The sequence below is a fragment of the Amphimedon queenslandica genome, unplaced genomic scaffold (assembly GCF_000090795.2).
Source record: "Amphimedon queenslandica unplaced genomic scaffold, v1.1 AMPQUscaffold_13367, whole genome shotgun sequence".
In the NCBI taxonomy this organism is placed as follows: Eukaryota; Metazoa; Porifera; class Demospongiae; order Haplosclerida; family Niphatidae; genus Amphimedon; species Amphimedon queenslandica.
The window spans coordinates 1-16,285 of NW_003546397.1; the positions used below are offsets into that span (position 1 = coordinate 1).

General features: G+C 34.8%; 3 protein-coding genes across 4 annotated transcripts; 2 read left to right on the forward strand and 1 right to left on the reverse strand.

Annotated features, from left to right (window-relative positions):
• Positions 1–78: 78 nt before the first annotated feature.
• Positions 79–975, reverse strand: LOC109582653 (uncharacterized). 2 transcript variants are annotated; one of them, XR_002185182.1, is made up of 6 exons: positions 952–975; positions 786–861; positions 625–729; positions 499–564; positions 260–443; positions 79–173 (listed from the first exon to the last, which is right to left on the reverse strand). XR_002185182.1 is itself a non-coding variant. In XM_019997492.1 (5 exons), the coding sequence occupies exons 2-5, from the start codon at positions 652–654 to the stop codon at positions 145–147; spliced, it is 309 nt and encodes a 102-aa protein (XP_019853051.1). In that variant the 5' UTR covers positions 655–861; positions 952–975; the 3' UTR covers positions 79–144. The 2 variants fall into 2 exon arrangements, 1 of the variants encoding a protein (XP_019853051.1); XM_019997492.1 differs by having other exon boundaries at positions 625–861.
• Positions 976–2,641: 1,666 nt separating this feature from the next.
• LOC100633979 (uncharacterized) lies at positions 2,642–7,856 on the forward strand. The gene is made up of 16 exons (XM_019997485.1): positions 2,642–2,900; positions 2,953–3,237; positions 3,289–3,533; positions 4,216–4,399; positions 4,811–5,084; positions 5,140–5,307; positions 5,488–5,770; positions 6,060–6,125; positions 6,185–6,226; positions 6,275–6,331; positions 6,906–6,968; positions 7,053–7,091; positions 7,154–7,216; positions 7,285–7,335; positions 7,385–7,450; positions 7,584–7,856. Exons 1-16 carry the CDS (start codon positions 2,671–2,673, stop codon positions 7,679–7,681), a joined length of 2,214 nt encoding a protein of 737 aa, XP_019853044.1. The 5' UTR covers positions 2,642–2,670; the 3' UTR covers positions 7,682–7,856.
• Positions 7,733–13,843, forward strand: LOC109582646 (UTP--glucose-1-phosphate uridylyltransferase-like). Its single transcript, XM_019997486.1, has 7 exons — positions 7,733–7,738; positions 10,228–10,410; positions 10,496–10,692; positions 10,911–11,044; positions 12,052–12,197; positions 12,246–12,374; positions 13,724–13,843. Exons 1-7 carry the CDS (start codon positions 7,733–7,735, stop codon positions 13,826–13,828), a joined length of 900 nt encoding a protein of 299 aa, XP_019853045.1. The 3' UTR covers positions 13,829–13,843.
• Positions 13,844–16,285: the final 2,442 nt, after the last annotated feature.

The following is a 16,285-nucleotide window of genomic DNA, read 5'->3' on the forward strand; positions in this document are numbered from 1 at the left end:
GCTATGCAACAAAAAAGCCTTGAATGTCCCCAGACCCTTCCTCCAAAAGCGAAGGGGCGGGGCACGAGACTAATGCAAGATATATCTCTTGTCTGTCCTTTCTACTCATTTCTTGCATAGCTGAGATCATCCAAACAAGTAATATCAAAAAAACCTGTGCAGGACCTTCAGATCTATGACAATTATATAGTACGTAATTAAGAATTAAAAAGACAACAAAATTAACAAGTTTTAGGTGCTTGTGTATCTTGAGCCTTACTGGTATAAAGGTTGCCATGTGTCAATATGTCCCCCTCCACGAACAACAAAAAAGTGACCCCTAGTCCATCTTTGAATGCGTTTCTTCTCTCCAGTTTCTTTGTTGCAGGAAGGTTTGCTGCTACTGTCTTCATCATCCAAGTCTGCCGACATATTGGGAAACTTGTCAATAATGCCTGTTGTACCTGAAATACATCATACAATTAGTTTTACATAATTGATACATGTAATTACAATTACCTTGGCAGTCTGATGCAGCATGTAGGTCAACTTGTTTGTCTGCCTTTTTACCAGCCAAACCAATGTCTATACATGTATAATAATTTGGCATAAATTTGAACAATACAGTCCTTCATAAAAACAAACCTCTAGAATTTTGCTTTTTGTATTTAACATAATCTCCTAAAATTGTGGGAATTCCCAGGCTTTTAGCTTTTTCCTTATGTTCTTCACAGAATGCTTCTCCATTTTCTGGTTGATTTGGACATGCGGAAACATAATTAAGCTGTCCAGAAAATCCACTCAACTCTTTGGGAGTATCAAACATGCATATGGGATACGTTAGCTTCCAGTTACCATCACATGACCATAAAGTGCCGCATCCTACATGTACATGTATAATTATTATAGTGCAACATGAAAGTAATTTTGATCATTTTCATATTATTTCAATAAATTTAATATTCCACTAACCTCTCTTTTTGCATTTATCTGAACAATCATTGTGTGGATAGGTAGTATTAGCTCTTTTACGGTCAATTTCCTTCATTAGATCCTCTCTTGCACTTACAGAAAAAAAACTATGGCCAATGTTCTTTGTCTCACGTAACTCCATCTCAGATTCAGCATTCCAGAATGCTTCAGCAACTAACTTCCTGTTCAGTTCATATGGCAAACAATCTATGTCTTCTCCGTTGTTCTTCTCCAAAGTTTCTGTGATATGTGTTATACATGTACATGTATGTACAATTCATTATTATTAAGCATTTTGTGTCTTACCAGTCACTCTCAATGGGCAAAGTGATAGGAACTTGGCAGTGTTGGTAGCATTTTCTGAAAAACTTAGTCTCACCATTTCATTGTAGACCTCTGCAGCTCCTTCAAAGGAGCACCAAGTGTGATGACTAAGGTTAACAAAAAAAAGTAAAAGTAATGTATAAGCAGGTATAGCTAAACGATGTAAAACTTACCCTGCTGCAATGAATAGTTCTTGTAAAGACCGCATAATGTAGGTAGTTCTAGATGCCTTTACATAGTCCCTTGGCTGTTCATAATAACGATATCCATTTCTTTCAGACCCATACTGTTCATATCTATAAAAAATTTTGATATGCAGAATTATTTAACTGTAAATACCTGTAATTCAGGAGACACCTACTGCAACGCAGTGTAATTTTTAATGCAAGGACAGGACCATGTAATGTATGACAAATGACTGTAGTTGGTGCATTATGGACTTCTAACATGTTATCACATCCTAAACACCTGTGCAATACAGCTTAAAACCGTACATCAAGCATTTGATAGAGTACCTGATCACAGGAGGCCCCAGATATTCTGTGTGTGGCAATTGCAAAGAAAAGGTTGTTTGCCACAATACCTCCATTGGAGGAGTACTCAAACCAAGCAATTTCTGTCCATGGTTGTTTTGCAGTATTTCCATTGTGCTTGTTAGAACATCTGAATTAATTCTTGTTCCAGTCATCTGATACAGTATGTTCGAAATGTAAATATTTCGATACTTCTTGAATGAAACTGGAATCAAATTCATAGCTTGACTGATAGCTACCATAGTCATGAATGAAAGCTCATCCTTTTCAACATGAACTACACTGTCCAGTTTGGCGGGTGCAGTGCAGTTGTTAATATCTAATAAAAAGTACTGTTACACCTTCAGTATCTGACTACAACAAAAAAAATCCTCAAAATACAGCACCATAGAACAGGCTCAATTGCCATTAGGAAATTTATAATCGCTTAAAACTAATTACAGTACTTAACACGAGCTGGTCTATCCCATAATTTCACTTTGATAAATTTATGACTTCTAATGCTAGGGTTAGCATATTAAACAAAATTATCTTTGCTGTGCTTAGTGTGCTACAGTAAACTACAAGTTTTAACCTTCACATAAGGATTGATTTTCTGTTTCCTTCTCGCATAAATCAGCCTCATCGGACGTCTTGGCCATTATCATTTCATCCATTAGAGCAGCAATCTTGCGTTTCCTTCCACGTTTAGCCATAGCTGCTGCAATAAAATTGAAAGCTACCAACACTGTCTCATAGCGTCGTGCGCATGCGCAAATGGAACCACACACATGCGTTACCATAGAATACGCATGCGCAGTTAATGCATGTCAACTCACGCAGTGTTACGCGAGGCTACACTTCTACAGCATACCTACAAGCAATGGCTGCTGCTCCTACTAGTTCTCTGCAGACTGCTGCCAATAGGAAGAAAGCACCTTCAAGAAGTTTAGTAGTTAAAGGTGGCGAGATAGGGATTATGAATAATGGTAGCTTCACAAGCCATACCAATTTTTCGATGGAGATTGAACACGCTGTTCGATCACCACATGGTGCGTCGGTTAGCCTATTTGAATACGTCTATAACATAAAAACTTCCTCTGGGGTGCATAAGTATGTACTATTATATTTGTTGCACTAGTGTTTTATTTTACATCTTTTTTAGATCTTGTTTTGTTAGTAACGAGGACACGCAAACGATACGGAGCTTTGCCAGAGTCGCTTCAAAGTCGCACGAGGTTCTTCAATGGGCCTCAATATCTGAGCGATTATGGAGTCTTTACATTCTCAGTATGGCTAAAGATTATCAAAAGAGTACCTTCTACAGACAAAAGATTCTTGTTTCCAGAGTGGGAAGGCAGCCTCATTCTGATGTGTGGGTTTTGTCACCTACGGTGCAAATTGATTCAAAGGGACAGTTCATTGAACATGAAAGACAGGAATATTTTTGGTAAAAGACTGTTTTACTAACAAAGTTCATTTTATATTCATTCCGGTACAGGTTTGATGATTACATGAATGTGCTCCTGACCAAGCCCAGAGTGATTTCAATGGAAATCGTGACTCCGCTTTCTGTTCAACCAATGGTGGAACTGCTGTCTGCTACAAAGCGGTGTTTGGCCAACAACTATATCAGTTCTTTTTTGACTGTTGCAGGAGCTACCTTAATTTTACATTATGACTCCATTCTTGAGTTTCAGGATGAATGTCCATTGGTTCTCTGTCATAGCTCAACTCCTGGAGCAGGTAGATCTAGCTGCATTAATTTTTTTTGATAATAAGCAATAGCATATGTGGTTATCTATTTTAAATTTAAGATACGGGAGGGAAAGAGTGAGTATCAGAGAGAAGGGTAAATGATTCCATTGGTTGATTGCATGCAGAAGGATAAAATGAATTTTGGTTGTTGTGACCGAAGTGGTGAAGGAAATGTCGTGGGAGAAGAATAACTTTAAGGATTAAAAATCTCTTAGAAAAGAACGAACTACACAACAGCACAACGACAACTACAACAACTGTAAAATGAATAAAAGCATGCATATATAGAAAAGGAATCATGACGTCATTAGTTAAGTAACCTATAGGAAGAACATCATGCATGTATGAATAAGATTAACAAAAGCAGAAAAAGAATAATAATAATAATAATCAGTAATAATAATAATAATCAGTAATAATAATAATAGTAATAATAATAACAATAACAACAATAACAATAGTAATATTAACAGTAATCATCATAATAATAATTCTACAATATTCAAAATAATAATGCACAATTTATAACATTGGTAAGTAGAAGTATTACAATTGATTGAAGAATATTAGTCAGTTTTACTAGCTACATTGCTTGCATTTAAGTACAGGTGTATTAAAAGATAAAAAATAATAGAAATTGTGATTATATATGTGATTTTATACATTCCAGGAAAGTCTACGTCTCTCAGAAATGCTCTAAGTTTACTTGGGGCAGACAGAGTACATATTACAGGGCCAGACACACATCCAGCTGTGATTGTTCGATGGGCTTCTGGAACTACAATTCCTATTGCCATTGATGATGTTAGAAGTGCAAAGAAAGCAGAAAGTATTGCTGTTCAATTCTTTAACGGGTTTGCTCACAACACATGTGCCGGTGGCGAGCAACGACCACTAACATTGGTCATTATATCTTCAAATTGTACATTCAGTACATGTAAAAGGTAAAGACATTTTCATAGGCTTTTTTGGCAGACTTTCTTTATAAGATTTATTTCGTTTTTGTGAATGTGGCCATTAAAAACATTTAAATTGTTTCAATTAGAACCGAATCATGTCATTGTATAACTGTATAGTAATAGTGATAATACATTTCACTGTAATTGTAACAACTGCAGGCTATATTTTTTCGTGCATTAGTAATTATAGTAACAATATTTTTGTCTGTATTATTGATCCCAACCCTGACTAGATCTCATTTATATCCATTTAAAATCATTGAGCTACCACACAATCACATTACAATGATCCTTTTAACATTGTAGAAACTCTCAAAGGATACTGCATATTCCTTTCTTTTCTCCTGTGCGATCTCCTGAAAGTACAGAGCTGAGAGAGAATGAGATTCGTCTGAAGGAAGCAAGGAAAAATGCATCTTCAGCCATCGGAATATTGATAGCAATTGGACACAGGATTGCCTCACCAGACATGCAGCAGCATCTGAGCAACATCACTTTACCTTTTGTAATAGGCAAAATTCCTCATGTGCACTTTAGGGTACAAAAAAGTTATGCACTCCTTCTCCTAGTATCTCAACTTGTAGGTTGCAGTATTGACATACAAGGTTGTTACATTCCATATTTTAATCTTTTAGCTTTGCGAGCATCTTCCAGCCAGTGTGATAACTTACCAGGATATCATGGATTTCTTTAGTAATGAATGGGCACGCGTCATCTGTCAAATTCAGTTACATGGCAGTGATGTGTTATCGGATTTTTTCAGACAGTTGATACATGTTATGAATGCGATGGAAGTGTATGAGGTTAGCATTCAATTGATAAGAGATTTGAGTCATCTAATATTGATTTGTTATATTTAATATACAGTAGTTAAACATAATGTAGACCAATTTGGATATCTAAATTATACATAGATCGATATTATATGCATGTATAATTATCTACTCTTTTTTATCTTTGCACATTCATTTGTATATTATTAGATTCTGCAAATGATACGACCATCTGTCAGGCACAGAGGCGAGCCATCTATAGCTCTGTACATGCCTATGGTGAGGGAACATTGTGAACTTAGTTGCGAGATGGAACGTAAAGTGAAAGACACAGTGAGAGACATTGGAGGCAGTATCAATTCATCTGGGCTGTTCTTATCGACCACTTCAAAGGATTCCATAGTATCGAAGGCAAATGGTGTAAATAGGAGGTCAGTTCTTTTTGTTGCTAGAAGCAAGTTGAATTCGGATCTAATTCAATTACTGGACAATGGTAGGTGGAATTATGACATGACTCTATTTATTACAAAATTTAGAATAATAGGACTCACACCCAAATTTTTTATAAAATGTTTTTCTCGCCTGTGTAATTAGATTCTATCAGTTCCTTTGTTCTGAAATATGATTAGCACTCTAAAAAACCAAAATTTATTGTATACATCACAGGAAAACCAATAGTTGACCACAAATATTATTTGTCCACATAAAAGTAAATGGCTCTTATTAGCTTTACGTAGGGTTACTGACATATTAAATTAATGCAATGTCAATAAATTTTTTAGCCTTTTCCAAAAATCAGTCTCCTGGTTCAACTCTTATCCCAAGCAATGGATCTACATGTATACCAGGTAACTAGATCTACATGCTGTAAACTTAAACATTTTCAATTGCACAATAATTTCTTTAGTACCTTCACAATCACCAGATGAGGACACACCATCAATACCAGGTAGCAATCTTAATGCACGTAATTGCAAATTACAATACATTTCATTAGTTCCACTGCCATCTCCAGTTCAAGAAGAACCAACTTTACCAACACCAACTATACTAGGTTCACATGTACATGTAGCTATACTATATCCCAGTTCAGTTTGGGACGGAAGTGGAAGCAGCTGCGAAATATAGCTACGTCACAAAAATGACGTATTTTAATTATATTCATAGAAGCATGGCGGCTGTCTTGTTTTACTCTTAAAACAGTCTTACTGCTGCTGATAAGCAGTACAATAGCTGCTGGAGCCTACTAGTCTTCATAATGGCCATTATTATCAGAAGATCTGGCTCTGTTAGCTTTTTAAAAGAAGAATTATCAGTTTGCACGCTCGACCACATGTTCTTATGTAAACTATGACGTAGATAAATTGTCATAAAACGTCATTTTGGTATGCCATTGGGTTTATAGGGAGAACCCGGTTCTCAGGGTTCCCAAGGGCTGAGAGACCCAAGATTTCACAGATTTTGATGGACTTTGGCGACTAAGAACCTGTGAAAGTTTCATCCTTATCCCACATTCCTATAAAAAGTTATTCCAGTTTTTCTTGTCCCAAACTCAACTGGGATATAGTATACATGTATATATGCTGTAGACTTTAAAATGTACTGTCAATTACAACATATTCCATTAGTTCCGTCACGATCTTTGGCAGATGAAGAAGAAGAAACAACTTTACCAACACCAAATATACTAGGTACATGAAGCTAAATATACTGTAAACTTTATTTTGCTGTCAATTACAATTATATTCCTTTTTTTCTGTCCCAATCTTCAATAGATGAAGAAGAAACACCTTCACCTTCACCATCTATACTAGGTACATGTAGCTATATATGCTGTAAACTTTGTTTTACTGTCAATTACAATATATTCCATTAGTTCCGTCACAATCTTTGGCAGATGAAGAGGAAGAAACATCTTTACCATCACCAAATATACTAGGTACATGTAGCTATATATGTATATGCTGTAAATTTATATTCACTATCAATTACGATACATTCCTTTAGTTCCATCACAATCTCTAGCAGATGAAGTAACGCCATCACCATCAATACCAGGTAGCTAGCTAAATGATTTAAGCTTATCAATTACAGTGCATTCCATTAGTTTCAGCACCATCTCGAGATGAGGAAACAGTGACATTCACTACTCCAAAGAGGATAACTAGAGGAGGTAGATTGTATATAATGGAGTATTAATTTTATGTGTCATAATTTTAAAACACTAATGATTAATATTGGTCTATATCCAAAAAATATTAAACTATCAATCATAATAATTTCTGAATTATTTTGAAATATTTCAGGTGCTGAACTTGTATCCCTGTCTTCAAGATCTGAAGCTTTAATAAGACCTGTAGAAAAAGATGATAAATTATCTTCCCAGGAAAAAAATCTTACGTAAGATCTTACTTAAGATCTTATGAAACCTTAAAATGATCATGCATGATTAATCATGCCTGTTCTTGCCAGATTATTAGACAAGAAGTTCCAAATTCTTGCCAAGATCTTATGATAAATCTTGTCAAGATCTTATGATAAATCTTACATGATCAGACATGATCAGACGATTAATCTTATGCTATCAATCAAGATCAGGAACTAAATCTTACATTATCAGTCAAGATCAGGAACTAAATCTTGTATGATCTTTCAAGATCAGGCAATAAATCTTACATTATCAGTCAAGATCAGGTATAAATCTTGTATGATCTTTCAAGATCAGGCAATAAATCTTACATTATCTTGACTTATCAGTCAAGATTAAGAAGTAAATCTTGCATAGTCTTTCAAGATCAGGAACTAAATCTTACATTATCAGTCAAGATCAGGAACTAAATCTTGCATGATCTTTCAAGATCAGGCAATAAATCTTACATTATCTTGACTTATCAGTCAAGATTAAGAACTCAATCTTGCATAGTCTTTCAAGATCAGGAACTAAATCTTATATTATCAGTTAAGATCAGGTATAAATCTTGTATGATCTTTCAAGATCAGGCAATAAATCTTACATTATCAGTCAAGATCAGGTATAAATCTGGTATGATCTTTCAAGATCAGGCAATAAATCTTACATTATCTTGACTTATCAGTCAAGATTAAGAACTCAATCTTGCATAGTCTTTCAAGATCAGGAACTAAATCTTATATTATCAGTTAAGATCAGGTATAAATCTTGTATGATCTTTCAAGATCTTAAAGAGTTTAGTTATGATTTATTAAATGGGATTTTGTCATATCCCTTATAATTAAAATGACTGATCTGATCAAGATCTTACAATGCATTAATGCATACTATAATGTTGTGTGATAATGGTGACTTAATTAACTTTAATGTTGTTAGAAGTTGGCTTTCTTTATATGCTCATACTTTTGTAAAGGCTATCGTGGGTTGTCAACTACTTCCTGTGACGTCATGCGACTTGTAAGATCTTTCAAGATCTTGCATGACTTACTTATTATGATGTGATATGGTAAGATAATTCATGTAAGATCTTAAATAAGATCCGACCTGTAAATCTTATCAGTAAAATTGTAAGAAAATTTATGTAAGATCTTAAGTAAGATTCAGCCTAAAAATCTTATCAGTGATATTGTAAGATAATTCATGTAAGATCTTAAGTAAGATCCAGCCTATAAATCTTATCAGTGATATTGTAAGATAATTCATGTAAGATCTTAAGTAAGATCCGGCCTATAAATCTTATCAGTGATATTGTAAGATAATTGATGTAAGATCTTAAGTAAGATTCAGCCTATAAATCTTATCAGTGATATTATAAGATAATTCTTGTAAGATCTTACGTAAGATCTGACCTGTAAATTTTATCAGTGATATTGTAAGATAATTCTTGTAAGATCTTAAGTAAGATCCGGCCAATAAATCTTATCAGTGATATTGTAAGATAATTCATGTAAGATCTTAAGTAAGATCCAGCCTTTAAATCTTATCAGTGATATTGTAAGATAATTCTTGTAAGATCTTAAGTAAGACTATGCCTGTATATGATAGCTAAGATCGATCAGACTAAATCCAAATAAGATCTTATAAGGTTGTTCTTAACTCTTATCTCACCTTATCTCACCTTATCTCATCTGATCAGATTATTCAAGATCTTAGTAAGATTTTTTTCCTGGGATCCTACGATTCAAAGACCTGATGACATCTCTTCTCTTTGTCACTTGTTTGTCTCTCTGTAGGATGACTGAACTGAACACAAGAACCTGTTCAGAATTGGAGGACCATTTCAGAATGGAATCAATTTTGTCACAAAGGATTCCGATGTATCTACAACCACATTGACCCTTTGGAAAAATAATGAGAAGGAGAGAGTTTGGTGATGGTCTTCCAGCGAGCGTACCACTCAGGGTGGCAGGCAGGATCAGAGTGGTCATGTAAAGAAGACTGATAAGCGTAGGATAAGATGGATTCAATTTCCAAATTATCAAGATAGTGACTGCCATTATCATCCTCAACTCCTTCAGTATTAAGAGGATATTAGGAGAGAAGAGAGGAATCAGAGGGAGGCTCTTGAAGGGGAGCAGTATCATTAGAAGGACCCGACAAGGAAGAAGCTTCTTCAAGCGGGATTGTCACAACATTGTAGGGGTTCCTACAACGACTCTCTGACCCGGGTTTACAGGAGAAACATGGTTTCTGCTCTTTAACACAAGAACACCTTTGGCAAGTAGAACGGGGGTTATTACAGGAGCAACATCTTCCATCCATTCCGGTTGCCATTTTTTATATTCCAAATGCTGAATTAAATACCAACCAAATGTCAGTATTATGAAAATCACTAATATTTAGTACTCGCTTATAACTGTCTCCTTAAGGTATTTAAATGTTTGCTTCACTACTGTACATGCACCAATTATGAGTTAAATGTATAATGGTCCTTATTAATTTGTGCTTAGTGTTTGACCCATTCCTGATTTGTACTGTAGGTGGAAGACTACTGTTCTCTTCCAAGTGTTGCAACTGATCAATTCAAATTTCTTTTGAGCAAGCTCATAGTGATTAAACTCAATGGCGGATTAGGTACAAGTATGGGCTGTGTGGGTCCTAAAAGTCTCATACAGGTCCGCAATGATGCAACCTTTTTGGATCTTACTGTGCAGCAAATCGAGGTACATGTTGGTGTTAGTTTAATTAAGCAAATATGCTTGTATATTAACTGTAATAGTAGAATTACTTGTCAGTTTTTTCATTTAGCAATTAAATCAGAAGTACGGTACTGATGTTCCATTAGTTCTAATGAACTCCTATAACACAAATTCTGAGACTGCTCGTATAAAGCACAAATATGAGAGAAGAGTCAACCTTTATGTGTTTGATCAAAGCTATTATCCACGTATCAATCAGGAGACTTTGAGACCTATACCAGAAAAACCTGACTATAAGGATGGAGAGTTAGTTTTGAAATCACATGTATAGTGTTTATGATTTTGATTTGTCCTTTTACATGTACATGTGCATGTACACATACCTTTAAAATGCTATTTGCTTTTTGAGGAATTTTGGACTTTATACATGATGTAAAATTGTAAATGTGCATGTGCATTTCAAAAATTGTAGGTAATGAAAATAATTAATGCATGCACTTTATGCAAATGTGTTTTTTTGCCAGGTGGTATCCTCCTGGTCATGGTGATATATATATTTCATTGAAGAGAAGTGGACTCTTAGATCAGTTTGTGAAGGAAGGAAAGGAATTGATGTTTGTGTCTAACATTGACAATTTGGGAGCAACAGTTGATTTATGTAAGTATGACCTTCTATCAGTAGTTATTCCATCAGACATGTTACTCTCGCACTTAAGATTTGATACTTTCAGTTAATATGGCTATATCCCTGACCTAATTTTTGAATGAAGAATGCCATAAATAGAAGCAAGTCTAAAGCAATAAATAAATGATTTAAATAGTGTATAGTCGGTTTCAGTTGAGTTTGACAGGAAGTTTTCATCATCAAAATGTCACGTGTAGGCCCGCCCACACATGCAAATAAAATGGCTGAAACTACAATGTGCTCTCTTTTTCTTCCTCTAACTCCTTGAGTCTCTTGTTTTGGGCACTATTTTGTCTACATATTACCTGCTGGATCTTTGTCCTTGTTATCACTTCAAAAAAGAGGCAAGAAATGCAAGATTACAAAGGATTTTCAGAGCGGTAAAAAGTGACAGTAGTTATGAAGGATTGGAGAGGTAAAGCAGACAAGCTGAGGCTTCTTTCTGGAATGCAAGACCTTCTGGTGAATAATCCCTTAGTCTGAGGTGTTCCTTTTGCTTTACATTATTTTTAAACAAATAAAACATGATTGTTAACGAATGTAATGAGATGCAAATTATATTCATGAGCATAAACATGCAATGCAACATCATGGTGGCTTCTTTGATGAAGACCGGAAGAACCTGTTGAGAACCTTCCAGAGTACCCAGGGACTCCAAAATCAATCCAGATATGCAGAAGAACCTGTTATGCAACCATACCAAGTTTCAAGTTGCTAGCATTAATAACAAAAAAGTTATAATGATGTTTCACCTGTCAAACTCAACTGAAACCCACTATATATAGTTTGCATTTTATTAATGAACAATGTGGTAATAGTTCATGACAGATTTTGAAATTATAAATGTAAAATGAACAATTATAGTTGTAGTTGTTTTGGTGATGCCAGTTTACCAACAATGTCTTATTATTGCTTTGCTTTTTGGGCTCTCCCCTTAATATGTGTTGAAAATTGTTACATTAATATGGTTGTTTTTGTAGCTATACTCAGTCATTTTGTGAGCAACAGGTGTGAGTTTGTAATGGAAGTTACAGACAAGACCCGTTCAGATGTTAAAGGTGGAACTCTGATACAGTATGAAGATAAGGTTCAACTCTTAGAAATTGCACAAGTTCCTAAAGATAAAGCAAGTAGATGATGGACCATGTTATTAAATTAATGTTACCATTTATAGGTTGATGAATTTAAGTCTATTTCTAAGTTTAGAGTTTTCAATACAAATAACTTATGGATTAGTCTTTCTGCTGTTGACAGACTTTTGTCTACAAATGGCATGACTATGGATATAATTGTGAACAAGAAGGTAAGCTCCGTACATATTTGTGCATTTTCTGTGGCACATAGTTTTTGTTACTTGAGTCATGCTTTGGTGTAAAGTGAGGGTTGACGGTGCTGCCTGTAACAACAATTATTATTTTTATGCAGGAATGCTTAAGCCATACAAGTGTACCATATAAGAATCTTATTAGGTTCTTTATGCTCCTCTAAAAATGGGTTTTAATTCAATAAAAATTAAACCTTTAAGAAAGGGACTGAAAATATATAAAGCTGTAAAATGAAGTTTAGATGTTAAAATTTGTGTTTATGCCAGAAAAATGCAAACTTTCGAAAAACTTTGCCTGTGGTGATCAGAATCAGACCAAATTTACAATAGAGCCTCTTTACATGATTACACATACAGTAACATAGAGATATTTCAATTAAACAGGGCTAATATAGGAAAATGTGGTGTTGAGCAATATGTACATGTACATGTATCTCTATGTTAATCAATTTGTTTAGTTAAAAACTGCCTTCACCTAGAAATCTGGTTATCCAAATTAAAAGTAAGAGGAGTTTTTTGCTTTTGAAAATTCTTAAGTATTTTAGCTTTTAATGCCATAGCTATTATGAGTTAAAGGCTCCAAGTTAGTTTACTAAATAATTTAGTTAGTTTACTAAATAATTTAGTTACTGTCTTTTAACTATTACTGGTTTCTTTATGATTGGTAAAGTACTTTGGGAAAAACAGCTTCCTTAGCAACAGATTAAAAATTTGCGTGGGTGGTGGTGCAGCTTAAGCGGTTGTCCTGTCTGTGCTTGAACTCTACCTTTTACCTAACACTGCTTTCTTGTGAAATCCTGAAGAGTCTTATAATCAACATAGGATTAAAAAAAAACTTTTTTTTTGTCTGGATAATGATTAATTCTTCTTTTCTGAGGCAGAAAAAACTCACAATGTAGCCAAATGTAGTTGGCACAAATAATAAATATACATCAAAGCTAAAGAGCAGTTGGATGAAGCAATAGGACAAAACATAGTCTTTCATTAATATGTAAGAAATTGCTCTAATCACCTTCCTCTTTAAGATATGATAGCCCAAATGTTAATACCTTGTGAGTTTACATGAGGCTCTCTTCTCTAGAAGTAGTCCAGAGTCTTTAAACGTCGGGGACTCAATAGAAGTTTGTATGCAATGATTAGAGCCTATCAAATGTATGCTGAACTTTTTAAAAGTTAAAAAAACTAAAGCTTTCTTCACCACTGAGCCCATGTGCCACCATTACTGTGTGTGGCCAGACTCAATTTTAGAATACAGCCTGGTGTTTGCTTAATATTATCTTTTGATTTGAGTGAGCAAAAAATATTATAGTCTCTATTTTAATCTATAGTGCGCTAGTGCTAGGCCAATGGTCAGTATCACTGCTTCACAGCTAGGTTTTACTCTCAAGGAGATGCAAAATGAAGCTTGCTACTTGCTGTTTTTGTTGCTTTAACATCTTTAGCAGCACTACAGCTGCTAAACTATTTAATAATTGATAAGTGCCATCATTATTGTCACCAAAAGCAACTTTATCCCAGTCAATTTTGTGAAACAACCTGTAAGGAACGTAAAGGATTAGAAAGAGGAGATTTTGGATAAAGCCAGGGAGGACTTCACTATGATGGGAGAACTTTGTAACAGGTCAGGTACTAGAAGAAGATTGGAAAGAAAATTTTCTAATTTCACGAAAAAATTTTATTAAATTAGCTGAGATTCTGAGACCACTGTACATTGAGTGAAGTGATACTCATATTTGTTGTGCAATTTCAGTAGAGAAACAAGTTGCTGTAACTTTGTATTATCTTGCTGATGAAGGTCGTTTGAGTAACTCTTTTGGTATTTCCAAATTTATGATCATTTGTAAAGTATCAAATGAAATTACAACCTAAGTATCAAATGAAATTACAACCTATTTGGGACCACATTTTATCAAGCTTCCACTGACTGAGGAAAGTGTAGAAGAAAAGGTAAAGTAGTTCTATGATACTTATGGAATTCCACAATGTTTGTGTGCCATAGGTAGTGCACATATAGAAATGAAAATTTCTTCACAAAATTATGCAGATTACATTAACAGAAAATCTTGATTCTCTTTCAATGTTCAGGCATTATGTGGTGCAAAAATGTATTATTTATTGATGTGGTCATAAAATGTTGTGGAAGTTTTCTTGACGCAAGAATATTTGCAAATTCAAAGGTCAACCAATTTCTTATGTATGGGACAATACCACCTTGCCACAGACAGATATGTGATGAAGATTTTCCAGTATTTATATTGGGTGACCTGGCATACTCATTAATGCCATATGTTATGAAATGGAGTTGGAACAAACAGACAAGAGCAATATTTAGGGTATTGTTCGTGTATAGTTGTAGAAATGTTATTGAATGCTCTTTTGGCTGATCAAAGGTACACTTCAGTTGCTTGAGGATGGCTATGGTTATCAATATAATGGACTTAGAGTATGTCATTTATGCCTCTTTGTGAAATACACAAAGAGCCACTAATGAGGAAGCAGTTTGAATTTCTATTATGATTATGAATTTCAACTACCAAGTCAAGCTCATATGCACACTTTTGGGAGTAATACAGCAGACGGAAAGGGAATCAGAAGAATACTAACTCAGTACTTTGACAGTTAAATTTTTGACCATTTTTAGTGTGATAGCACCTCACTCTCCTCATCCCCTTCCTCTGTCCTCCCTGCTTTTATTAATAATTAAAATTTTGACAATTTTTAACAACAAATTGTTGAATAATACAATGAAAGCATGATCATAATGACAATGCTCAAGTTTATTCAGCTGTTAGTCAAGTATACTACTAGATGATGAGCACTTGGGCTTGAAGCATGACCAGGAGCTAATCATCGGTCCTTAAATGGAGAAGTTGAGACAAAGGGATTATGCATAGGTTGGCCATGGTATATAGCAAGTGGCTGCTGGTGCATCATAATTTGTCTCATTAAAGAAAACCCATCAGCTATGTTTTCAGAATATCTTTGCTTGATTTGGTGCATATGATTTAGCAATTGTTTCTTGACTTGAAGCTCTTCCTGTACACATCAATAGTTTTGCATCAACAGGCAGCTTTATTTTTAGCCTATCTTGTTTGTAGTTTTTAAATTTGTTGTGAAATAATTCACATCTCTGCTTTGTTGTGTAAAAATTTTCTTCATTGCCTTCCTTGTCTTCAATATTTTTCTGGCGGTATGGCTTCTGCATCAGATAATACAATACATGACATGCTTCCCCCAGAATCACTGTTAGTCAATAATTCCACAGTTTCTAAACCTCCCTCTATCTGCTCTGTACCTGGACTACCACCCCAAATGCTTTCACACAGTTCATAATAGTCATTATTGCTCGATGATGGCCACTTCTCCTACAGTGTTATCCTTTTCAGGGATGAAAACAAAGGTTAGTATTAATTTGCCACTTTTCAAGTCATATTTGGTTTTGGTCTGACAGCAATAAGCAACGACAGGACACTTTTTTAGTGCAACAATTATGATATGTATAGTATCATTTACATCTTCTAAAGCAATGCTTTTTATAAAAAGACTGAGATATTAAAAGTACAACAATTACAATTAATCAGTAAGCCAGTTATGCTACTTGAGAAAGTTCTGGTTCTGATTCCTCGTCAGAAGTGTCTTGTTCTCTATGATGGTACATCATCACAGCTTTATGCTGCTCACTGGTGGCATGATCAACAATATTATTAGTCTTGTGATTACTAGAACCTTGAATACAAGCTTCAGAAAAGTTCCAATGTCCAACAATTTTCGCTTGGTACATTCGACAGCACACCACAAAATTGACACGTCAGTGAAATCCATTTTCATCACAGCGTAGCCGAGTTAAAGACAAGTGGTCCTCCCCAATCATACCCCTCACCTAGTGACCC

Bases quoted from the DNA above. Each gene is read 5' to 3' on its own strand.
- LOC109582653 (XM_019997492.1), bottom strand. From the start codon at position 654: ATGTTAAATACAAAAAGCAAAATTCTAGAG. The intron at 565-624 runs GTTTGTTTTTAT...ATACATGTATAG, and splicing joins CAAAAAGCAAAATTCTAGAG to ACATTGGTTTGGCTGGTAAA. The intron at 174-259 runs GTAAGGCTCAAG...TAATTGTCATAG, and splicing joins ACATGGCAACCTTTATACCA to ATCTGAAGGTCCTGCACAGG.
- LOC100633979 (XM_019997485.1), top strand. From the start codon at position 2,671: ATGGCTGCTGCTCCTACTAGTTCTCTGCAGACTGCTGCCAATAGGAAG. The intron at 4,400-4,810 runs GTTTGCTCACAA...TTAACATTGTAG, and splicing joins GCTGTTCAATTCTTTAACGG to AAACTCTCAAAGGATACTGC. The intron at 7,092-7,153 runs GTACATGTAGCT...ATATTCCATTAG, and splicing joins ACCTTCACCATCTATACTAG to TTCCGTCACAATCTTTGGCA.
- LOC109582646 (XM_019997486.1), top strand. The intron at 10,411-10,495 runs GTACATGTTGGT...TTTTTCATTTAG, and splicing joins TTACTGTGCAGCAAATCGAG to CAATTAAATCAGAAGTACGG. The intron at 12,375-13,723 runs GTAAGCTCCGTA...TTTAATCTATAG, and splicing joins ATATAATTGTGAACAAGAAG to TGCGCTAGTGCTAGGCCAAT.